This window comes from Bubalus bubalis, chromosome X (assembly GCF_019923935.1).
Source record: "Bubalus bubalis isolate 160015118507 breed Murrah chromosome X, NDDB_SH_1, whole genome shotgun sequence".
NCBI lineage: Eukaryota > Metazoa > Chordata > Mammalia > Artiodactyla > Bovidae > Bubalus > Bubalus bubalis.
In genome coordinates, this window is record NC_059181.1 from 60,028,786 (window position 1) to 60,054,950 (window position 26,165).

At 38.6% G+C, this 26,165-nt stretch overlaps 1 protein-coding gene across 4 annotated transcripts in view; it reads right to left on the minus strand.

The window, feature by feature from the left end:
* Positions 1-1,464: 1,464 nt before the first annotated feature.
* OPHN1 (oligophrenin 1) overlaps positions 1,465-26,165 on the minus strand; it is a 613,395-nt gene continuing 588,694 nt past the window's right edge. For all 4 annotated transcript variants that reach the window (XM_044937016.2, XM_044937015.2, XM_025276610.3 and 1 more), the window contains 4 exons: positions 9,387-9,552; positions 8,253-8,303; positions 3,771-3,812; positions 1,465-2,556 (listed from right to left, as the gene is read on the minus strand). In XM_044937016.2, coding sequence (XP_044792951.1) covers positions 3,779-3,812; positions 8,253-8,303; positions 9,387-9,552 — 251 coding nt within the window. In that variant the 3' untranslated portion in view covers positions 1,465-2,556; positions 3,771-3,778. The remainder of the gene's footprint in view (positions 2,557-3,770; positions 3,813-8,252; positions 8,304-9,386; positions 9,553-26,165) is intronic.

The following is a 26,165-nucleotide window of genomic DNA, read 5'->3' on the forward strand; positions in this document are numbered from 1 at the left end:
TTTGGGGGTGAGCAGCAGGTAGAATGGTAGCCACTTGTCTTACTTGCTCCTGGTTTCTTAGCAACTTGACCTTTGAGACTGGGTAGAGCTGAGAGTTCAATATGGCCACTTGGATACACCTTCATTAAGAATGTTGTCAAATTTCTACTAAATTATTTCCACAAAGGCTCTCAGTGTGTTTATGTCAGATAACATGTCACTAACTCATCAATAAGCCATACTTAGAGTTAAATCTCAGAGAAGGCAATGGCAACCCACTCCAGTACTCTTGCCTGGAAAATCCCACGGGTGGAGGAGCCTGGTAGGCTGCAGTCCATGGGGTCGTGAAGAGTAGGACATGACTGAGTGACTTCACTTTCACGTTTCACTTTCATGCATTGGAGAAGGAAATGGCAGCCCACCCTAGTGTTCTTGCCTGGAGAATCCCAGGGCGGGGGAGCCTGGTGGGCTGCTGTCTATGGGGTCACACAGAGTCAGACATGACTGAAGCGACTTAGCAGCAGCAGAGTTAAATCTTGAAAGTAGCTATTGCCTTTCAGTAACACTGTTCCAAAGGCATCTCAGAGTTGGTTAGTGCATGTATGCATTCTCTTCTCATCACCCCATCTCTCGCCTCCTCTTTTCCCCATGTCTATGCTTCTTCTTGATACTATAGTAAGTGCACTAGTGGGGCCTTGCTAGAAGAGTCCAATAGGAAAGTCCTTTCTCTCACACTGGACCACATTATATTGGGCTGGTCAAAAAGTTCATTTGGGTTTTTCTGTATCATCATATGGAAAAACCTGAATGAATTTTTGGCCAACCCAAAATTACACAGATTCAACAGAGGATGAGATGGCTGGATGGCATCACCAACTCGATGGACATGAGTTTGAGTGAACTCTGGGAGTTGGTGATGGACAGAGAGGCCTGGCGTGCTGCGATTCATGGGGTCGCAAAGAGTCGGACACGACTGAGCAAATGAACTGAACTGAAAGACAGGCTATCTTAAAACCTATCCTTAAATCAAGGCACCTGTATGGGAACAAGTGGTGACACTTTTTCCAGCAGCTTCTCTTCAACAAATAGGAATCAGAAATGTTTACTTGTCAGATTTCTGACTCACTTCACTAATTAATTGTGTTTTAGTTCCTTTTCAATGACTGAAACATCAAATGAGGAAGACCAGGAGCTTAGTTCTGGAAGTCCCATTTGGTGGCAAGTATATGTGGCTCAAGAAAGAGGGTAAAAGCCAAACTCTCAAAATGGTGGCCCCTAAAGCTACCAATCATGAGGCCCTTTGCTTAATAAGCATGGCATAATTGAAAGAACCTTGAGTAGGGATATTGGATCCTGTTTAGGCACAGCTGCTAACTTGCTCTGCCTCAGTTTCCCCAATAGTAAACTAAGCAGTTTGACTAAATAATACTGAAAGGCCTTTCTAATCAATTATTTTAGGAATTGTAAAGAGTCTTTTGTCTCAGGGGCTGTGGTTCTTAATCTTTATTATGTCACAGGTCCAATTTGAAATTCACTAGAATGTTATGGACCATTTCCTCAGAAAAGGCACATTGTTGTGGAAGTCTATATACCATTTCAGAGGCTTTATGAAGTTCCTGAGTCCATAGATACTGGGTTAAGAACTGTTTTTCTCAGGCGATAAAAGAGCTTATCTTCAAAAAGCAAACATGAAACAACAATGACAACTACCTGGCCTTTATCCATCTTAACAATTTCCCCCAGCATTTGATCCCAAAATGGAACTCCTACAGAACAAATGCAGTCTGCCTTAAAAAAAAAAAAAAAAAAAAAGAACTGTTTTAAGCTTTTGTTTCTTTCTGATTGCTTGGAAAGGAAGCTGTTAGGACAAAGCAGGAAGAAGAATAATTCAAACAGACATAGGCTTTGACATGCAAAACATGCTTTGCAGATTTGTCCTAAGTATGTAAAAGCAGGAAGGTCACCTTCCTGAGTCCACATTGGAGGGATTATAGAGGCATCACTCTTTCTGTCTGGGCCATAGGAGCAGATGCATTCTTGGCAATGTAGTACCATGCCAGAGCTCCAAACTGGCACTAGGTTCCATATCTTCAGTAAGAAAGACATGGTAAGAGCCTCCGAAATTCAGCAAACATTCCTACTTCCTTACTTCCAAGGTAATCAATGGCCCCAACTCAAGTAACTTTTAGTTCAGGGTAAGACTTCTAAGATCAATCTTTAGCCCCAAATCTTTCAGAGATAGATGGCCTTTTGAGGAGGCAGGAAGTTCAGAGAACAGTTGAAAACTGAGCTCCTCTCTTCGACTCAGGTCAGTGGACAGCTTGGTTTCTGCAGTCTGGCTTGAGGAAGTTCAGCCATTCACAGTCTTATAGGAGCTCAAGATAGACCTTCTAGGGGAATGAAGACAGAATACAAAGGAGAAATAAACTTGTGTATAGGACATGTGCCCCTTATTTTATAGCCTCCCAGAGCCTGAAGGTGCAGGGACAGGAAGAATCTGCTCTTCAGCACACAAGGGTTTGAAGAAGACCCTTCTAGAACCTGGAAAGGGTCCCCTGAGGCCAAGGATTTTACAACCTGAAAGGGAAAGAAGAGAGTAAGGAATTAGCTATGATTGGTTAAGCACTTAATAGCCACTGGGCAATAGGGCCTCTTGTGGTATGTAGCAAATCTGCTGAGCAACAGCAGCTGGCTAGGAAAAAGCCCTTATTACTCATTCCATAGACCAGTCCCAATATGGTGCTATAATCAGGGCTGGAAACCCTGTGCTTTTAGCTTGAACTCTAATCCTCAAAAAGTCTACAGGGGATATAGAAGCCTGATATCTCTGAGATTACCCGCCCCCCCTTGCGGAATGGTCACTGCCTTTATGGCCCTACAGTAACTCCAGATTTCCTTTTACTGGGACTTTACTTTCATGAGAGCTGATAAGAAAAAGCTTATCTACCCACAGACCTCTGAGGACTGGCAGTGATAGGAAGAAAAGGAAGGCTGAGGAGTACATGGAAAGCTCTGCTCCAGATACCTGGATCTTGTTTATGCATGTATTGGTTTATATCATGCCAACAATCTGATTGTCAATCAGAACTAGGCAGAGAAAGAAATTTCCATGATCTCCATGGCTCTGGTGATCTTAGTAAGTTATGTATCCCCTCTGAACCTCAGTTTCTTTATATGTTTTGTGAAAGTACATATTATCTTCCTTATTTTTGACATTTGATATGGACTAAATGAGTTAATTAATGGATGTGAAAGCACTTTGCATTTGACATATATAAAGAACTAAGGATGAAGATTCAAGGAGTATGAAATAGTGATTTGGGCTGAAGAAATGAAATCCCTCTACAAATACTAAGGTAGACTCTTTGGACCTACCAAAATATCAAATGAGAGTTTACTGATATTCTTACAGACCCAAAGGATGTCAGAATTAAAAGGTTCCAAACATTTCATTTTACATATTAGGAAATTGAGGCCCAGGAAAGGAAATGTAATTGCCCCAAATGTCACAATCTAGGATTTCTAATGACCTTGATTCAAAGGCAATTCATAAAATTATACTGTAGTTTGGCTGAGAGAGAAAGAAGAGAAAGTAAACTTAAAAACATAGAGAACCTCAGTATAAAAAGACAGTAAGTATAAGGGTCATGTAATTACAAAGTAGTAAACTGAGTCACAGAGGTGAATTCCCACCCTCTGGACCTATATGGCATTCCAGTTCTCAAAAACTCAGATCTCATAAAGGCATATGTGTTAATAAGATTTTGTAATCAGAAGAGGATACTACATACCTGAAGCCTCAACTCTCATCTCCAGGAAGTCTGCCTTGAGAACTGTGGGTAAAGGATGAAAGACATTTCACTAAGACTCTAGAAATCAGAACTGGAAAGGCAAAACAAGTGGGTGGGTAACCCTTCTAAGACCGTGCCAATCCGGCCATTTGAAAAATTAGGAAGTGATTCCATCCAGATATTTCAAAACATCTCACTCCATGCTTATAGGTTAGGCTACCTCTCTAGCAGATTTAGAGAGCCCAGTGTCCCAGACATAAAAACATCTTTCAGGTGCTACCACAATCCTTTGAGTGTCATACAATGGGAGGCTAGGGGAGACCAGAGAAATTGGCCTAAGACCAAAGACTACATTCTATGATTATCTCCAATGAGAGAAGGGCAAAGAGGAAAGGCAAATGCCTTGTATGGAACATGAATCTTCCTTTGCCTCAGAGACCAGACAAGCTTTGCCTGGATCTTGATGTCTTTAGATCAGCCCTAGGGTCACCTTGTCTAGAGATGGTTGGAGCAAAGAGAAAACCCTGGATAATTAAAGTCCATATAATGTGGGCAGAAAATCCCAGACAACAGCTGGTCCCAGGGCTATGTTCTCAACATTGTTTTTCTCCTCTCTCTTGAGTCTATTTATACCTACTCCCTGAATGATCTTATTCCCATTCATGATTTCAATCCCCATCAAGCACTGAGACCCCACCTCCACCCCAAAGGCTACTATTCATATTGTAGTATATGTGAATAAATTTGTACAGTGTCTGTACTCAATAATTCTACCCCTAAATGTATGTAGGTCCAGTACCAATTACTAGTCTAAGTTGTAGTTACCCATTGGTCATTACTATCTGGATGTCACACAGAATCTTAATACACACTGTGTCCAAAATTGATCAGAGAAAGTTTTCCACAAAACCTGTTCCACCATGATTTATTATTGCTACCATCTACCCAGCTGTCCAAGTTAGACTTTTTCTCTCTTCATCCTTCTCCAATGTTCCATATTTGAAAAGTCATTAAGGTCTTACTGCTGCTGCTGCTGCTGCTGCTAAGCTGCTTCAGTCGTGTCTGACTCTGTGCAATCCCATAGAGGGCAGCCCACCAGGCTCCCCCGTCCCTAGGATTCTCCAGGCAACACTGGAGTGGGCTGCCATTTCCTTCTCCAATGCATGAAACTGAAAAGTGAAAGTGAAGTCGCTGAGTCTTGTCTGACTCTTAGCGACCCCATGAACTGTGGCCCACCAGGCTCCTCCGTCCATGGGATTTTCCAGGCAAGAGTGCTGGAGTGGGGTGCCATTGCCTTCTCCAAGGTCTTACTGAGTCTACCTCAAATCTATCCTTTCATTCTATTCCTGCTAACAATGCCATATATCAGGACCTCATCAACTCTTACTAGGATGATTAGCCTCCTAATTGATCTCACTGCCTTCAGGTTTTACTCTCCTATCTTCCTCATTACCAACAGAATGTGTGTGTATTTCAAAATAATTCATGCAGATTAGAATATGCATTGTCATTTTTTAAGCTTTTAAGCTCTTCATAATGACTAGAGAATAAAGACTGAACTCCTTGGTATGGTATATAAGGCCTTTACAATCTGGCCCCAATCCATCTTCCTGGCCTCACTTCCAGCTGAGCTTCCTTCCCCTCACCCCAACATTCCAGCCAAAGTGGAACACTAAGCACTTTGTGAACTTGCGTTGCATAAGTGGTTCTGCCTTACTGAGATATTTTCCCCTCCTTTATCTTTTGAGTTTTTAATTTTTAAATTGTTGTATAAGAGAGATAAATGAAAAGTGAGATCATTCAAATATCAGGTTACATATAGTCAGGTGTACAGATTGGAGGCAAAAAGGGGCACAGCAAAGGTTAAATAGATTATCATTTTCATTAGCGATGAGATGAGTTTGACTGTGGCTAGTCTAAGAATTTTGACCAGCAGCCAGCATGTAGATGCACTGATGAAAATGGTGGTTACAAAACTGGGGTCAGAAAGAAAAACACCAATACAGTATATTAACACACATATATATATATGGAATTTAGAAAGATGGTAATGATGGCCCTATATGCGAGACAGCAAGAGAGACACAGATATAAAGAACAGACTTTTGGACTCTGTGGGAGAAGGCGAGGGTGAGATGATCTGAGAGAATAGTGTTGAAACATGTATATTACCATATGTGAAATAGATGACCAGTCCAAGTTCAATGCATGAAACAGGGCACTCAAAGCCGGTGCACTGGGAAAACCCAGAGGGGTGGGATGGGGAGAGAGAAGGGAGGGGGTTCAGCATGGGGGGGGGCATATGTACACCCGTGACTGATTCATGTCAGTTTATGGCAAAACCCACCACAATATTATAAAGTAATTAGCCTACAATTAAAATAAATAAATAAAATTTAAAAAGTGGGTCTAGACGAAAGGGGTGCTTTTGTCATGTGGATGCTGAATGGGAGGACTCTGTAGGTACCTAGGAAGGTGACTCATGACATATTGGAGGACTGGTGTACCCACCTTGGTCTTACACACACTCCTGCCAAGATAGAATCTGGGGATAAGGAAGAGGATTAAATTTAGGTTCCAGAGGCCTGAATATAGGACTGGTAGGGTCATCCTCCATCTTGAAGTGCCTGCTTTGGCCATAGTACCCTATGTTGCAGTTGGTCCAAGATTTCTCTGAGCACTATGACAAAGCCTAGGCAATGGTTACCAATCTTTCCACATTTTCAACACCAGTTTGGCTATAGTTTCCCTATTAGAAATCAAGCTGCCTTAAAGATTCTACTGGACTTTGTTCATGCCTAGTACATGTACAGCTCAATGCCTTGGTTCCCTGTTCAAGGCTACAGAGCAATCGTTCTCATTTTCAGTGTATTCTACCCATCTTTCAAGTTCCATCTCAGATACCACTACCTCTAAAAAGCTTTCCTTTAGATATGTGCACTTCATTCTGTTAACTCAAGATTGTTTTATTCTATTTTCCTGGTATTTATTTATCATATGGCTTATCCTAGGGAGGGAGGAAGGACTACCCAGAAATAGTAAACAGTCCTGCTTATAAGCAGATGCTTTAAGAATATTAAGGTGTCTCTTTCTGTTTTTCTTTTTTTCCCCTCAAGGCTATCTGATTAAGCCTGCTTCAAAAAATATTCTAGGTAAAAACTTTATCTTCATTATATTAGTAAAAGAAATCTAAGGCTTTGACCTCGCTTTCATCTGTTGTGGTAGAATAAATGGTAAATTATTGTCTAAGGAGAATTTGGTCTAGACTAGAGTTCCATGTGGCTGACTGCCAAGAAGAATTTGAGTGGCCTGCTATTCAGAATCATGTCCTGGTAAGTCAGGACCCACAATTTTAACTAAATGATGTCTAACCTATCCCAGCTCCAGTGCTGGTAAAGGCATATTACCCTGCTTTTAATTGAACACCTGGAAGAGTTACACTCCTATCACCAACCAGGAAACACAATTTTAATCTCTCTGATAAGCAACACCAAGTGAACTCACAGAAGAGTCCCTGAAGGATAAGCAATCATTTCTCCAGGTGTTCCAATCTAATGGGTCCCAAATGATAGGCCTTGAAAAGTTTATACCAGCACTTGAAGAATTTTAAAAACAAATTAATTGGAAGGAAGAAAGGAAAGAAATGTAAAAACCTAGATTCCCAGGTCCTACTCCTGGAGATACTGTTTTAATGAGTCTAGAGTGGAAGGCAGGAATCTGTGTTCATTTTCTTTTCCCTCAAAATTTTCCAGGTGATTTATATGTGCAGCCAGTTTGAAAACAACCACCTAAGTTTAATGCTTACCTCTGAAATCAGGACTATGCTCATTCTAAGGCTGTTTTTGTTAGAATATTTCACTCTATATATTTCTATCCGTTGCCCTTTTAGAATAAAATAGGATCTAAATAAGCAAACTAACAAAAAAAGACCTACAATGAGCATAATATTTTTGCAATACCACTTGGCATGTGAGTATTCTGTGTGTGTGTGTGTGTGAGAGAGAGAGAGAGAGAGAGAGAGAGAGAGAGAGAGAGAAAGAGAGATTGAAAAACAGAGTCAGAGAGGCAGAGACAACAAATATAGAGACAGACAGAGAGAGAGACATGGAGAGAGAGAGAAAAAAAGACTCAAAGAGATAGGGAAACTGAGAGACAAAGAAACAGAGACATAAGTAGAAAAACACAAAGAGAGAGAAAGAGACTGAGAATTACAGAGACAGAGAAAGAAATAGTGTGAAAGAAACAAATAGGTAAGAGTGACAAAGGCAGAGAGACACACAGGTATAGGGAAAAGGCAGAAACACAAGTTAAGACTGGGGAGACAGAAAGACAGTGTTGGGGGAGAGAAAGGAACAAACACAGTCAGACAGAGACAGAGCTACAGGAAACAGAAAAGGGGAATGTTAAAAGAGTAAATGACACACTCATGATGCATTTATTAAAAAGTGATTTGGTTTCAGTTCTGTCACCTGCATCTCTTACCTTCCTGTTTTCCGGGAAGCTGTTTCAAAGAATCTGGTCCTGGAAGCCACTCTGCAAACAGAAGTCAACCAAGTCCCATCAACTACTCTGAAATATGTGTGAGAACCAATGGCCAATGGAAAGGAGAATAAAATATGAACCAGACAGGCCACCAATGCCACGTTCTGCCTTAGCTTACAAAGGATCTGGGTCTGAGGGAAAATCTACATATCAGAATGTGAAATGGCTCAGACACCATAGGCACTCCCAAGGCTATGGCTGACATCCTCTGCTTCCCCTTGGTTCAGAATGTTCTAAGTATGATATGCATTCAGGCTACTCTTGGGAAAAATAAGTGAAACAAGTTCTTGGTTTCAGAGTATAGTTTTTGGCATTATGTAAATACACTTAGCTAATCAGTCCAAGCGGTAGAGGCTTTTATTTTCTTAGTTCCTCAATTTTACAATTATGAGACAATAAACACAAGAAAAAGGAAAACCAGGAAGCAGGATACTGAGAGTGGTCCCAGGCATTGGCTACAGAGAGGCCAGCCAGGCTATTTTTGTGGCCAAGAAAGGCAGGTCCCTAAGGGGTGCTGTGGCCCCATCTTAGCTGCTCTATCCCTGGTATCTTGGCTTGCAAGCCAGCCTCAGGAAGGCCTGCTGGATATTTGTTCTGTTCTTACCCTGTAAGATGCTCTATGGAGAATGAGAGTCATTTTGGAAAATTTTTAAAATCATACTTTCTCTTTTTTAAAAAAAGCCTTAAAGTACAAGTAAAATGAACAAATCTGTTCATTAAATTACTTTAAAACAAGTAGTAATAATAAGATAAAAAATTTCCAGGCCAAGGAAGCATGAAAGCAGCAGGTAATCTTATTACCCTACAGAGATCAGGGCAACTAAGAAAAATGGGTCTCCTATCAGGCATTAAGTTTTAAACACTTCAGCTTAGGAAAACTCTTAGGAAAACTCTCCCAGCCTTAAGCTTTGAGTAGAAAACTCTGAACAGGGCTGGTCTATGACAGTTCCCTTCACTATGAAGTGAATGATGCCCCAGGGTTGTGCATTGTACACCCTTTACAACCATAATGGTAATCTTAAAAGCATTCTTAGTGATCTAAGGTGGGCAAGGTTGAAAAACAGCCCTACTTACACAGATGATGGGATTTCCCCTGCATTGCCAGCCATAACATCTGGCTTTGGTTCTGGTTTCTGGGTAGTAGTTGCCCGGCAGGGAGGGTCTGGAGGCCTCACTGGGGGTCTGATGATGGTTGGCTTTTCTCCTGGAGGCCGCACTTTGCTGAAACTGTCAGAGTCTCCTGGAAGAGAGAACAACAAAAATTTGGACAGCTAGCCAAATGGAACACTACTCCTCAGGAGGTGCCCGATATTGCAGTGATATTGGCCACCTTTCTTGGTCCCCATTTCTTTTTGGTTACTAACAATTCTGGATTAAAAAATTATTCTAGCAGCTATCCCTTCAGATAGTCTAGTCTATGTTTGAACTCCAGCTCTGAAACTTCATATTTGTGTCACCTAGGGCATCAATTTGCTCAGTCTCAGTTTCTTCAACTATATAAAAACTAATAATACACATAGCATGTGCTTAGTCAATATCTGGTCACTGAATGGATGGACATGAGTTTGAGTAAGCTCCAGGAGTTGGTGATAGACAGGGAAGCCTGGCATGCTGCAGTACATGGGGTCGCAAAGAGCTGGACATGACTGAGTGACTGAACTGAACTGAACTGAGGATATCAATTTGCTCAGTCTCAGTTTCTTCAACTATATAAGACCAATAATACATTATCTTACAGAGGCATTAGGAGAATTTACTTAGGTACTGGCTCAGATGGTAAAGTGTCTGCCTGCAATACGGGAGACCCGGGTTTGATCCCTGGGTCAGGAAGATCCCCTGGAGAAGGAAATGGTAATCCACTCCAGCACTCTTGCCTGGAAAATCCCATGGACGGAGGAGCCTGATAGTCTATAGTCCATGGGGTCGCAAAGATTCGGACATGATTGAGCGACTTCACTTTCACTTTCACTAACATGTTTAGTATTGTGACTGACACACAGCAGGTGCTTAGTCAATATCTGATGATGAATTTGTTATAGTCATCATCACCAAAAAATCAGGTTCTTTTCACTTAAACCTTGACTACTGTAGCAGTCTCCTAACTGAACTTTCTACCTCTATGTCTCTAGTCTCCATGTGACTCAGCACAAAATAAATACACGTAATTTTTTTAATAAAACAGTTCTGGCAGGAGTATGTTGGAACAGATGCATGCACACATTGCTCATAGCACTATACAGTGGGCTTATTCTATCTAGATAGCCCGACATCAAGAATTGTGGAACAATGTGGATGAAATGCAAAATAATGTATGAGACTGTTCATGCTCATTGATCCAGTTGATCCACTTTGAAGAACAGACCAAAGAAATTAACCCAAGAGGAAAAAATAAGCAATCAGCACAAAAACAGGTTTCTTAATAGCACAAAGTCAGACTCAAGCACAAAGGAAATAATTAAATTCTTACAGGCATTTAACCAATACATATTATGCATTAAATAACAAGGATTTGGGCTAGGTGAAAAAGGTATTCATATAAAATAATATTAACTGAAGAAAAGGCCACAGAAATATTCATGGCCTGATGAACCCCACCCGGAAATAGACACATGTGTAACTATGCAAGAGTGTTATCAGATTTTGATATTCACTCAGTTTTTGTCAGTAAACCTTGATAATCATTTTTTCTTCTACAAAACTTTTTAAGGTAAATGTAAAAAAATCAACTTTAATCCATAATCCTTAAGTATTTGAAAATTGCTTTTCTAGATTTTCTCAGTGGCTATAAAACGTACAGGATAAAGTTCAAACTCCCTAGCAAAAATTCAAGGCCCTCTATGAGTTGGTCCCAAATTATTATCCCAGGCACTAACACTGGACTTTAACTCCAGCTCTACTTTTGTTAAACCAGTCTCCTCACTGGCCCTATCAAAGCAATCCCTTGGTTCTTACTTCTAGATGAGACAGTATGGTACAGTGTGGAAAATACAGAGTCTTGAGTTGGGCAGATCTGGCTTTCAGGCCTTGTTCTGCTACTTCTAAGCTGTGAGACCCTGGACAGTTATTTCAACTCTTTGACTATTACAGTATTCATCTGAGAAATGGGTATAATAACCCCTCCTCACGAGGTAGTTTTAAGAACTAAATTAGATGGCTGATAGAGAGTACCTAGGTGACAGCTGGGATAAGTAAGTGTTAGACTCTGCCCTGCTTCTTGTCTGATATATACCCCTGTTTTCATGTTTGATCTGTATTGAAAGAAAAAGAAAAGAAAGAAAGTGAAGTCGCTTAGTCATGTCTGACTCTTTGCAACCCCGTGGACTGTAGCGTACTAGGCTCCTCTGTCCATGGGATTCTCCAGGCAAGAATACTGGAGTGGGTTGCCATTTCCTTCTCCAGGGGATCTTCCTGATCCCGGTATCAAACCTGGGTGTCCCACATTGCAGGCAGACGCTTTACCCCCTGAGCCACCAGGGAAGCCCAATCTGTACTGAAACCACCCCTGAACACTCAGCTCAAATCTCAATCCTCTGAACACTCCACCTGGCATAGGTAATTTCCATCCATGTAAATGCTCATAAAATACATATATTGCTCTGTAGGGTTTTTTCATTCCTCTAGCTAGTCATTCTTGTGAGGGAGACAGATATGAAAAAAAATGATAATTATAATACGGTATGATTTGTGCTCTAATGGTGATATGAGCCAAGTACTATTCAGTCACACACAGAGAAATTCTGTCTTCCCATCTAGGCTGTATCTTACATTTCTGGACACACCATTCCCCTTAGCACCAGGTCATGTACACAGGATTGTAGCTAAATAATGACCAAAATAATAATAATAATCTAAGTTTTCTAAAATGTTATACCATTCAAAGTACTCTTCCAGATAACTATTGATGTTCACAATAAGCTTGTGGGGAAAGAATAGCAGATGGGTCTTATCTTCTCCATTTTACAGAGAAGTAAACTAAGGTTTTGAAAGGTGAACTCACTCATCCACGATCACATAATTAGGTAAGTGGTAGAGAGAGGACTAAGACTTATAACTCCTATTTCTGCATCCACTGTTCTTCCCAGTGTTTGCTGTTTTGTTGTTAGTAGTAGTAAAAATGAAGTGAGTCAGAAAGAGAAAGATAAATATCATATTTTAATGCACATATATGGAATCTAGAAAAATGATACTGAAGAATTTATTTGCAGGGCAGCAATGGAGAAACAGACATAGAGAATAGACTATGGACATGGGGAGAGGGGAGGAGAGGGTAAGATGTATGGAAAGAGTAACATGGAAACTTACATTACCATATGTAAAATAGATATCCAATGGGAATTTGCTGTATGGCTCAGGAGACTCAAACAGGGGCTCTGTATCAATCTACAGGGGTGGGATGGGGAGGGAGATAGGAGGAAGGTTCAAATGGGAGGGGGTATATGTATACCTATGGCTGATTCATGCTGAGGTTTGATAGAAAACAACAAAATTCTGTAAAGCAATTATCCTTCAATAAAAAATAAATTAAAAAGGAAAAAGTTATAAATGATAACAATAATGATAATGATAATAAAATAAGTGATAAAAATTTAGCTACATTTTTATTGAACACCTGCTCTGTTCTAGATACTATGATACTATAGTCAGTGCTTTATGCACATATTCTCATTTAACACTAGCCATAACCCTGAAAGATAAAAAGTATTATACCTGTTCTACAGCTGAGGAAACAGAGAGATGAGAAGTAACCTTATAGTTAATTGGCAATAGATCCTGGTCTATCTACTTTCCAAAGCCCAAGTAGTCACAAGTACCAGTGATTTTCAACCCTGGCTAAACATAGAGAACATTGAAATTATATAGTACTGGGGACCGAATAGCCAGAGATCCCAGTTTAATTGATTAGGGTAGGACCTGGGTATGGATATTTTCTAAAAGTTCCCCAAGTGACGCTATGTATAGCCATAGTTGAGAACCTCTAGCCACATGATGGTGCTTGCTCACCTGCAGATCAGATTAAAACAATTGACAACACTGTTCCATTTCTACTGGTTGCTGGAGTGAGTACTGGATAGGAAGCATACACTTCAGTCAGAGCCAGAAAACATTTCTACCTGAAGCTGTGTCCACCCTAAGGCTATCATTTCCTTTGATGAGAGAACTGGATGACACTCCCTGAAACATGAAACCTATTCATTTAACGGTTGCAGGCACATCCAAATAGACATCAACCTAAGGCCTTGGAAAACAAATGTCATTAGACTTGCATCTTCCTAGGCTCTTTATGAAAGTGAAAGTCACTAAGTCATGTCCGACTCTTTGTGACCCCATGTACTGTAGCCTGCCAGGCTCCTCTGTCCATCATCAGCTCTAGAATATAGAAGAATAAACATCTACCATCTTCCATGCCTGCCATTTCCTAAAAGGCTGTTACCCAATCAGTAGCACCTGAAGAAGGCAATGGCACCCCACTCCAGTACTCTTGCCTGGAAAATCCCATGGGTGGAGGAGCCTGGTAGGCTGCAGTCCATGGGGTCGCTAAGAGTCAGCCAGGACTGAGCGACTTCACTTTCACTTTTCACTTTCATGGATTGGAGAAGGAAATGGCAACTCACTCCAGTGTTCTTGCCTGGAGAATCCCAGGGACGGGGGAGCCTGGTGGGCTGCCGTCTCTGGGGTCGCAGAGAGTTGGACACGACTGAAGCGACTTAGCAGCAGCAGCAGCACTATCATTTTTTGAACTTCTATTATATTACCAGAAGTTCTGTATACCTAATCTTATTTAAACACCAAAAAAAAATCTTGCTTGCAATATAGGCATTGTCTTCACTTACAGTTGAGAAAACTGGCTCAGAGAAGTGAAGTTTACCTCATTAAGATCATGTAGTTAGTAACTGGATGCCTGTAAAATCAAAACAAATGCTACCTTAAACTGAGTACTCCTTATGAGCTAACTATATAGGTATCTCATTTCATCATTATTGCAATCCTATACACATAAATATCTTCATTTTACAAGTTAGAAAACTGGGCTCAGAGAGGCTGTGACTTCTCCAAGGTCCCACAACTAGGATGAAGCAGGACCAAGATTCAAATTCACGTCTCAGAGACTCTGGAGCCTAAGTCACACCTGAGACTTCACTAAGCCTTTTCAGCTTAGTGGTATTTATACTAAATTGTATTTCCTTGTAATTTATGTTTAACCTTGGACTTTAACGTGACTTTTACTATAAATTTGATCTGCCTCTCCAGCTCAACTTGTTCCCTCCCTCCCCATTCTCTATCAAATGACCATAACTAAAGAATCAAAGCATTTATAGATTTCTTAGGACTTGAGTAGCCCTCATTGTCAACAAAAGAATCTGAAACACAGTACATGGGTGCAATGTCAAAAATGACAGAATGATCTTGGTTCATTGCCAAGGTAAACCATTCAACATCACAGTTGCTGTTGTTGTTCAGTTGCTCAGGTGTGTTTGGACTTTGTAACCCCATGGACTGCAGCACTCCAGGCTTCCCTGCCCTTCACCATCTCCCAGAGCTTGCTCAAACTCATGTCCATTGAGTCAGTGATACCATCCAACCATCTCATCCTTTGTGGTCAACATCACAATAATCCAAGTCTATGCCCCAACCACTAATGATGAAGAAGCTGAAGTTGAACAGTTCTATTAAGACCTTCAAGACCTTCTGGAACTAACACCAGAAAGAGATGTCCTTTTCATCAGAGGGAACTGGAATGCAAAAGTAGGATGTCAAGAGATACCTGGAGTAACAAACAAGTTTGGCTTTAAAGTACAAAATGAAGCAGGGCAAAGGCTAACAGAATTTTGCCAAGAGAGCATACTAGTCACAGCAAACACCCTCTTCCAATAGCACAAGAGAAGACACTACACATGGACATCATCAGATGGTCAATATATAAATCAGATTGATTATATTCTTTGCAGCTGAAGATGGAGAGGCTCTATACATTCAGCAAAAACAAGACCTGGAGCTGACTGTGGCTCAGATCATGAGCTCCTTATTGCAAAACTCAGGCTTAAATTGAAAGAGGTAACTGGTTGGATGGTATCACTGACTCAATGGACATGAGTTTGAGCAAACTCCAGGAAATAGTGAAGGACAGGGAAGGCTGGCGTGCTGCAGTCCATGGTGTCACAAAAGGCTGGACATGACTTAGTGACTGAACAACAACAACAAAGTGAGAAATTGATAGCAACACAGTAATTGTAGGGGACTTTAACTCCTCACTTACATCAATTAATAGATCATCCATACAGAAAGTTAACAAGGAAACAGAAGTCTTAAATGAAACAGTAGAGCAGATAGACTTAATAGGTTCATACACAACATTCCATCTAAATGTAGCAGAATATATGTTCCTCTCAAGTGCATATGGAACATTCTCAAGGAAAGACTATTTGTTGGGACAAAAAACAAGTCTCAATAAATTTAAGAAAATTGAAATCATATCAGGCACCTTTTCCAATCATAGTGGAATGAAACTAGTAATCAACTATAAGAATATTTAAGAATTATAAATATGTGGAGAATGAACAACATACTACTGAACAACTATTGAGATAACAAATAAATCAAAGTAGACATCGAAAATTACCTAAAGACAAGTAAAAGTGAAAACATGGCATACTTAAATATATTAGATGCAGCAAAAGTGGTACTAGAGAGAAGTTTATAGCAACAGAGGCTACCCCAATATATAAAATTTAGGGTTTCCCTTGTGGTTTAGTGGTAAAGAATCTGTCTGCCAATGCAGGGACAAAGGTTTGATCTCTGGTCTAGGAAGATCCCACATGCCACAGAGCAACTAAGCCCATTCATCACAACTATTGCACCTGTTCTCTAAAGCCCAGGAACCGCAACTACTGAGCTCAAGTGCTGCAACTACTGAAGCTTGAATGCCCTAGAGCCCATGTCAGCAACAAGAGAAGCCACTGAAATGAGAAGCCTGTACACTGCAACTAGAGAGTAGCCCCCTCTTGCTTCAACTAAAGTCCACACAGCAATGAAGACTGAGCACAACCAAAAATAAATAATAAATAAAGAAAGAACCTTTTAAAAACAAAAATAATAAACCTCAAAGAAACTATCTAACCTTACACATAAATGAACTAGAAAAAAAAGGGGGAAATACGAAGCCCAAAGTCAGTACAAGAAAAAAAATAATAAAGATCAGAGTGAAAGTAAATTGAAACAGAGACCAAAAAGGTAATAGAAAAGGTCAAAGAAACTAAGAGCTGGTTCTTTGAAATGATGAAAAGAAATATTAACAAACCTTTAGCTAGACACTAAGAAAAAAGGAGAAAAGTAAAAGTCTCTGATAAATAAAATTAGAAATGAAAGAGCAGAAATAATAGATACCACAGAAATACAAATAATTGTAAGACAATGATATGAACAGCTAAATGTATATGTCAACAAATTGCCCAACCTAGAAGAAATGGGCAAATTCTTTGAATCCCAATCTTCCAAGACTAAGTCATGAAGAAATAGAAAAATCTGAATAGACTGATCACTAATACAGAGATTAAAGCAGTAAACAAAACCTCTAATAATCAAAAGTCCATGACCAGACAGCTTCCCAGGTGGTTTATACCAAACATTCAAAGGCGATGTAATATGTATTTTCCTCAAGTTTTTCTAAAAGATTAAAGAGGAGAGAACACTTCCTAACTTATTTCACAAGGCAAACATTATCCTGATACCAAAACCAAACAAGGACTACACACACACACACACACAATTGCAGGCCATTATCCCTGGTAAACATGGATGTAAAAAATCTCAAAATATTAGCAAATCAAATACAATACATTAAAAATATCAAACATCATGATCAAGTGAGATTTACTCCAGGGATGCAAGGATAGTTCATTATGTGCAAATCAATCAATGTTTATACCACATTAACATGACTTGATGGACATGAGTTTGAATAATTCATGGGGTCGCCAAGAGTCAGACACGGCTGAGCAACTGAACTGAACTGAACAAAATGAAAAATAAAAAAATATCATCTCAATAGAGGCAGAAAAAGTATTTGACAAGATTCAATACTCACAAATGATAAAAATTCTCAACAAAATGGGTATAGAAGGAAGTACTTCAACATAGTGAAGGTCATAGACTGCATATTATATATGTGTGGCCAACATCATACTCAATGGTGAAAAACCGAAAGCTATCCCTTCAAGAAAAGGAGTAAGACAAGGATGCCCACTCTCATCACTCTTATTAAACATAAAACTGGAAGTCTTAGCCAGAGCAATTAGGCAAGAAAAATAAATAAAATGCATCTAAATTGGAAAGGGAAAAGTAAAACTACCACATTGTTTTGTTTTATCTAAAGAAAATTCTAAAGATTCCATCAAAGAACTATTTTCATTGCACTGGGACGACCCAGAGGGATGGAATGGGGAGTGAGGAGGGAGGAGGGTTCAGGATGGGGAACACATGTATACCTGTGGCAGATTCATTTTGATATTTGGCAAAACTAATACAATTATGTAAAGTTTAAAAATAAAATAAAATTTTAAAAAATGCAATAAAATGAAAATAAACAAAGATGAGCCTTGGAAAATTAAAAAAAAATTTGAAATGATATCAAGAATCTTTATAGATCACAACGCTAGGAGATTAGAAATAAACTGCAAGGAAAAATTATAAAAACACAAACACATGGCAGTTAAACAATATGTTACTAAACAACAAATGGGTCACTGAAGGAATCAAAGAGGAAATTAAAAATACCTAGAGACAAATGAAAATGAAAGTGCAACAGTCCAAAACCTATGGGGTGCAGCAAAAGCAGTTCTAAGAAGGAAATTTATAAAATCTTAGCTCAAGAAACAAGAAAAATCTCAAACAACCTAACTTTACACCTAAAACAACCAGAAAAAAAAGAACAAAAAAACCCTAAAGTTAATAGAAGGAAATAAATCATAAAGATCAGAGCAGAAATAAATGAAGTAGAGACAAAGAAAACAACTGGAAAGATCAATGAAACTAAAATCTTGTTCCTTGAAAAGATAAACAAAATTGATAAACTTTTAGCCAGACTCATCAAGAAAAAAGGGAGAGGACTCAAATCAACAAAATTTGAAATGAAAATGGAGAAGTTATAATTGATCCACAGAAATACCAAGGATCATAAGAGACTACTATGAGAAACTGTATGCCTATAAAATGGACAACCTTGAATAAATGGACAAATTTTTAGAAAGGTACAGTCTCCCAAGATTGAACCAAGAGGAAATAAAAAATATGGACAGATGAATCACAAGTACTGAAATTGAAACTATGATTGAAAAACTCTCAAAAAACAAAAGTCCAGGACCTAAGGGCTTCACATCAGGTGAATTATATCAAACATGTAGAGAAGGGTTAAAACCTATCCTTCTCAAACTTTTTCCAAAAAAAAAAAATAAATAAATAAATGCAGAAGATAGGAAACTTCCAAATTCAGTCTATGAGGCCATCATCACCCTGATATCAAAATCAGAAAAACATATACCAAAAAAATAAAATTACAGGCCAATATCACTGATAGCACTAGTGGAAAAGAACCCACCTGCCAATGCAGTAGACCTAAGAGACATGGGTTTGATCCCTGGGTCAGGAAGATCCCTGGAAGGAGGGCATAGCAATCTTCCAGCATTCTTGCCTGGGGAATCCCATGGACAGAGGAGACTGGTGGGCTATAGCCCATAGGATCAAAAACAGTTGGACACAACTGAAGCAACTTAGCATGCACACATGCATCACTGATAAACATAGATGCAAACATCCTAAACTAGCAATACTAGCAATCTGAATTCAACAATACATTAAAAAGATCATACAACATGATCAAGTGGGATTCATCCCAGGGATGCAGAGTTTTCAATATCTGCAAATCAATCAATGTGATAAACCACATCAACAAATTGAAGAATAAAAAAACATATGATCATCTCAATAAATGCAGGAAAAGCTTTTGACAAATTACAGCACCCATTTATGATAAAAATCTTGGCAGAAAGTTGGCACAGAAAGAACATACCTCAACATAATAAAGGCTATATATGACAAACCTACAGCTAACATCAATCTTTATCAAATTCTTTTGCCATATAGATTATTACAGAATATTGAGTAGAGTTCCCTGTACTATACAGGAGGTCCTTGTTGATTATTATCTTATATATAGTAGGGTGTATCGGAGAAGGCAATGGCACCCCACTCCAGTACTCTTGCCTGGAAAATCCCATGGACAGAGGAGCCTGGTAGGCTGCAGTCCATGGGGTCGCACAGAGTCGGACATGACTGAAGCGACTTAGCAGCAGCAGCATCTTACTTAATGGTGAAAAGCTGCAGGCATTTCCTCTAAGTCAGGGCCAAGATAAAGAAGTCCACTCTCACCACTTTTATTCAACAGTTTTGGAAGTCAGAGAAATCAGATGAAGAAAAGAAAGTAAAGGGAATTCAATTGGAAAAGAAGTTAAATCACCACTCTTTGCAGATGACATGATACTATAAATAGAATACCCTAAAGATGACACCAGAAAACTACTAGAACTAATCAATGAATTTGATAAAGTTGCAGGTTACAAAATTAACACACAGAAATCTTTTGCATTTCTATACACTAACAAGGAAAGATCAGAAAGAGAAATTCAAGAAACAATTCCATTTGCAATCACACCAAAAAGATCAAAATAACTAGGAATAAATCTACCTAAGGAGTAAAAAGACCTGTACTCTCAAAACTATAAGATGCTGATGAAAGAAATTGAAGAAGACACACACAGATGGAAAGATATTCCATGCTCATGGATTGGAAAACTCACTTTGTCAAAATGACTATACTACTCAAGGCAATCTACAGACTCAACACAATTCTTATCAAATTACCAATGACATTTTTTCACAGAGCTAGAACAGAAAATCTCAAGATATTTATGTAGACACAAAAGACCCTGAATAGCCAAAGCAATCTTGAGAAAGAGCTGGAGGAATAGGTCCCTGACTTCAGACTATACTATAAAGTTACTGTTATCAAAACAGTATGGTACTGGCACAAAAATAGAAATATAGTCCAAGGAACAGGATAGAAAACCCAGAAATAAACCCTTGCACCTATGGTTAATTAATTTATGACAAAGGAAGCATGACTACACAATGATTGAAAGAAACTCTCTTCAACAAATCGTGCTGGGAAAACTGGAAAGTTACATGCAAAAATGAAATTAGATCATTCTTTAATAACATAAACAAAGAAGGCTCAAAATGTATTAAAGATCTAAATGTGAAACCAAACACTATAAAACTCCCAAGGGAAAACATAGGCAGAACACTCTCTGATGTAAATTGCAGCAATATCTTTTTTTAATCCAACTCCCAGAAAAAATGGAAATTAAAACAAAAATAAATAAATGGGATCTACTTAAACTCAAAATCCCATTTATTTAGTTTAAGTAGATCCCATTTATTTAAATGGGATCTACTTAAACTCAAAACACAATAAACTGTGGAAAATTCTGAAAGAGATGGGAATACCAGACCACCTGATCTGCCTCTTGAGAAATTTGTATGCAGGTCAGGAAGCAACAGTTAGAACTGGACATGGAACAACAGACTGGTTCCAAATAGGAAAAGGAGTTCGTCAAGGCTGTATATTGTCAATCTGTTTATTTAACTTCTATGCAGAGTACATCATGAGAAACGCTGGACTGGAAGAAACACAAGCTGGAATCAAGATTTCCGGGAGAAATATCAATAACCTCAGATATGCAGATGACACCACCCTTATGGCAGAAAGTGAAGAGGAACTCAAAAGCCTCTTGATGAGAGTGAAACTGGAGAGTGAAAAAGTTGGCTTAAAGCTCAACATTCAGAAAACGAAGATCATGGCATCCGGTCCCACCACTTCATGGGAAATAGATGGGGAAACAGTGGAAACAGTGTCAGACTTTATTTTTCTGGGCTCCAAAATCACTACAGATGGTGACTGCAGCCATGAAATTAAAAGACACTTACTCCTTGGAAGGAAAGTTATGACCAACCTAGATAGCATATTCAAAAGCAGAGACATTACTTTGCCAACAAAGTTTTATCTAGTCAAGGCTATGGTTTTTCCCGTGGTCATGTATGGATGTGAGAGTTGGACTGTGAAGAAGGCTGAGTGCCGAAGAATTGATGCTTTTGAACTGTGGTGTTGGAGAAGACTCTTGAGAGTCCCTTGGACTGCAAGGAGATCCAACCAGTCCATTCTGAAGGAGATCAGCCCTGGGATTTCTTTGGAAGGAATGATGCTAAAGCTGAAAGTCCAGTACTTTGGCCACCTCATGTGAAGAGTTGACTCATTGGAAAAGACTCTGATGCTGGGAGGGATTGGGGCAGGAGGAGAAGGGGATGACAGAGGATGAGATGGCTGGATGGCATCACTGACTCGATGGATGAGAGTCTGAGTGAACTCCAGGAGTTGGTGATGGACAGGGAGGCCTGGCATGCTGCGATTCATGGGGTTGCAAGGAGTCGGACACGACTGAGCGACTGATCTGATCTAAACTCATAAGATTTTGCATAGTGATGGAAACAATAAAAAATGAAAAGACAATCCACAGGTTGGGAGAAAATATTTGTAAATGATGTGACTGACAAGGGATTAGACTCCAACATTTATAAACAGTTCATGACACTTATCAGCATCAAAACAAACAACCCAATCAACAAATGGGTAGAAGACCTAAGTAGACATTACTCCACAGAAGACATACAAATGGTCAAGAGGCACATCAAAGATGTTCAACATTGCTATTTATTAGAGTAATGCAAATCAAAACTATAGTGAGTTATCACCTCACACCAGCCAGAATGGCTGTCATCAAAAAATTCACAAACAATAAATGTTAGAGAGGGTGTGGAGAGATGGGAACCTTCGGGCACTGTTGGCATGAATGTAAGTTGGAAAAGCCACTATGGAGAATGGTATGGAGGTTCTTTAAAAAGCTAAAAATTGAGCTACCATATGACCCTGCAATCCAACTCCTGGGCATATATCCAGAGAAAAACATGATCCAAAAGGATACATGCACCCTAACATTGTAGCACTGTTTACAATAGCCAAAACATGAAAGCAACCTAAATGTTCACCCATAAGGAAAGGGATAAAGATGTGGTACATATATTCAATGGAATATTACTCAGCCATTAAGAAGAATGAAATAGTGCCATTTGCAGCAACATGAATGGATCTAGAGATAGCCATACTGAGTGAAGTAAGTCAGATAGAGAAGGAGAAATACGATATGACATCCATTATATGTGGATTCTAAAAAGAAATGATACAGATGAATTTACTTACAACATAGAAAGAGACTCATAGACTGAGAGAATGAATTTATGGTTGCTGGTGGGAGGGGTGGGGAGAACTTTGTGATGAACATGTACACTCTGCTATATTTAAAGTGGATAACCAACAAGGACCAACTGTATAGCACATGGAAATCTTATCAATGCTATGTGGCAGCCTGGATGGGAGAGGAATTTGGGGGAGAATGGATACATGTATATGTATGGCTGAGTCCCTTTGTTGTTCACTTGAAATGATCATAACGTTGCTAACCATCTATACCTCAATTCAAAATAAAAGTTTAAAAAAATAAATCAAAAAATATGAGTTCACCCATGGCGGATTCATGTCGATGTATGGCAAAACCAATACAATACTGTAAAGTAATTAGCCTCCAATTAAAATAAATAAGTTTATATTAAAAAATTAAAAAATAAAATAAAATACATAAATTAAAAAATAATAAAATGCTCATACTACCAAAAGCAATCTACAGGTTTAGGGCAATCCTTATCAAAATCCCAATGACAGCTTTAATAGAAATAGAACAAACAATTCTGAAATATATGGAACCATAAAAGAAGCCAAAAAGTCAAAGCAATTTTGAGAAAAAAAAGAACAAAGCTGTAGGTATTATAATCCTTGATTTTAATCTATATTATAAAATTCTTGTAATCAAACAGCATGGTGTTGATAGAAAAACAGACACATATATCAATAAAACACAATTGAGAACCCTGAAATAAACCCACAAATATATGGAAAATTAATTTATGACAAAGTATTAAAGATCTTAGAATGGACAAGGATATTTTCCTCAATAAATGGTACTAGGAAAACTGCACAGCCACAAAAAAAGAAACAAACAAACTAGACCACTATCTCACAACATACAAAAAAATCATCTTAAAATAAAGACTTGAATGTAATGCCTGAAACCATTGCCCTCCTAGAAGAAAACATATGCAGTACACTCTTTGACATTGATCTTAGCAATATCTTTTTAAATATTTTCCTCAGGCAAGGGAAGCAAAAGCAAAAATAAGCAAACAGGATTATATCAAACTAAATAGGACTATATCAAACTTCTGCAGAGCAAAGGAAACCTTCCACAAAAAAGAAAAGACAATCTACTGAGTGAGAGAAAATACTTTTGAATCATATAGCTTATAAGGGGTTAATGTCCAAAACATTTAAAGAACTCAGGTAACTCAACAACAAAAACCCCTGAACAACCTACTTTAAAAATGGAGAGAAGTCAGGCAGGTTGATTCCTCTAGTTCCATTCTTCTTTCTCAAGACTGCTTTGGCTATTTGAGGTTTTTTGTATTTCCATACAAATTGTGAAATTATTTGTTCTAGCTCTGTGAAAAATACCGTTGGTAGCTTGATAGGGATTGCATTGAATCTATAGATTGCTTTGGGTAGTATACTCATTTTCACTATATTGATTCTTCCAATCCATGAACATGGTATATTTCTCCATCTATTAGTGTTCTCTTTGATTTCTTTCACCAGTGTTTTATACTTTTCTATATATAGGTCTTAAGTTTCTTTAGGTAGATATATTCCTAAGTATTTTATTCTTTTTGTTGCAATGGTGAATGGAATTGTTTCCTTAATTTCTCTTTCTGTTTTCTCATTGTTAGTGTATAGGAATGCAAGGGATTTCTGTGTGTTGATTTTATATCCTGCAACTTTACTATATTCATTGATTAGCTCTAGTAATTTTCTGGTGGAGTCTTTAGGGTTTTCTATGTAGAGGATCATGTCATCTGCAAACAGTGAGAGTTTTACTTCTTCTTTTCCAATTTGGATTCCTTTTATTTCTTTTTCTGCTCTGATTGCTGTGGCCAAAACTTCCAAAACTATGTTGAATAGTAGTTGTGAAAGTGGGCACCCTTGTCTTGTTCCTGACTTTAGGGGAAATGCTTTCAATTTTTCACCATTGAGGACAATGTTTGCTGTGGGTTTGTCATATATAGCTTTTATTATGTTGAGGTATGTTCCTTCTATTCCTGCTTTCTGGAGAGTTTTTATCATAAATGGATGTTGAATTTTGTCAAAGGCTTTCTCTGCATCTATTGAGATAATCATATGGCTTTTATTTTTCCATTTGTTAATGTTACATTGATTGATTTGTGGATATTGAAGAATCCTTGCATTCCTGGGATAAAGCCCACTTGGCCATGGTGTATGATCTTTCTCATGTGTTGTTGGATTCTGATTGCTAGAATTTTGTTAAGGAATTTTGCGTCTATGTTCATCAGTGATCTTGGCCTGTAATTTTCTTTTTTGTGGCATCTTTGTCAGGTTTTGGTATTAGAGTGATGGTGGCCTCAAAGAATGAGATTGGTAGTTTACCTTCCTCTGCAATTTTCTGGAAGAGTTTGAGAAGGATAGGTGTTAGGTCTTCTCTAAATATTTGGTAGAATTCAGCTGTGAATCTATCTGGACGGGGGCTTTTGTTTGCTGGAAGATTTCTGATTACAGTTTCAATTTCCGTGCTTGTGATGGGTCTGTTAAGATTTTCTATTTCTTCCTGGTACAGTTTTGGAAAGTTTTACTTTTCTAAGAATTTGTCCATTTCTTCCACGTTGCCCATTTTATTGGCATATAATTGCTGATAGTACTACAAAGCCACAGTCATCAAGACAGTATGGTACTGGCACAAAGGCAGAAATAGAGATCAATGGAACAAAATAGAAAGCCCAGAGATAAATTCACGCACCTATGGACACATTATCTTTGACAAAGGAGGCAAGAATATACAATGGAGAAAAGACAATCTCTTTAACAAGTGGTGCTGGGAAAACTGGTCAACCACTTGTAAAAGAATGAAACTTGAACACTTTCTAACACCATACACAAAAATAAACTCAAAATGGATTAAAGATCTAAACATAAGACCAGAAACTATAAAACTCCTAGAGGTGAACATAGGCAAAACACTCTCCGAGATAAATCATAGCAGGATCCTCTATGACCCACCTCCCAGAATATTGGAAATAAAAGCAAAAATAAACAAATGGGACCTAATTAAGCTTAAAAGCTTCTGCACAACAAAGGAAACTATAAGCAAGGTGAAAAGACAGCCTTCAGAATAGGAGAAAATAATTGCAAATGAAGCAACTGACAAACAACTAATCTCAAAAATATACAAGCAACTCCTGCAGCTCAATGCCAGAAAAATAAATGACCCAATCAAAAAATGGGCCAAAGAACTAAACAGACATTTCTGCAAAGAAGACATACAGATGGCTAACAAACACATGAAAAGATGCTCAACATCACTCATTATCAGAGAAATGCAAATCAAAACCACAATGAGGTACCATCTCACGCCAGTCAGAATGGCTGTGATCCAGAAGTTTACAAGCAATAAATGCTGGAGAGGGTGTGGAGAAAAGGGAACCCTCTTACACTGTTGGTGGGAATGCAAACTAGTACAGCAACCATGGAGAACAGTGTGGAGATTCCTTAAGAAACTGGAAATAGAA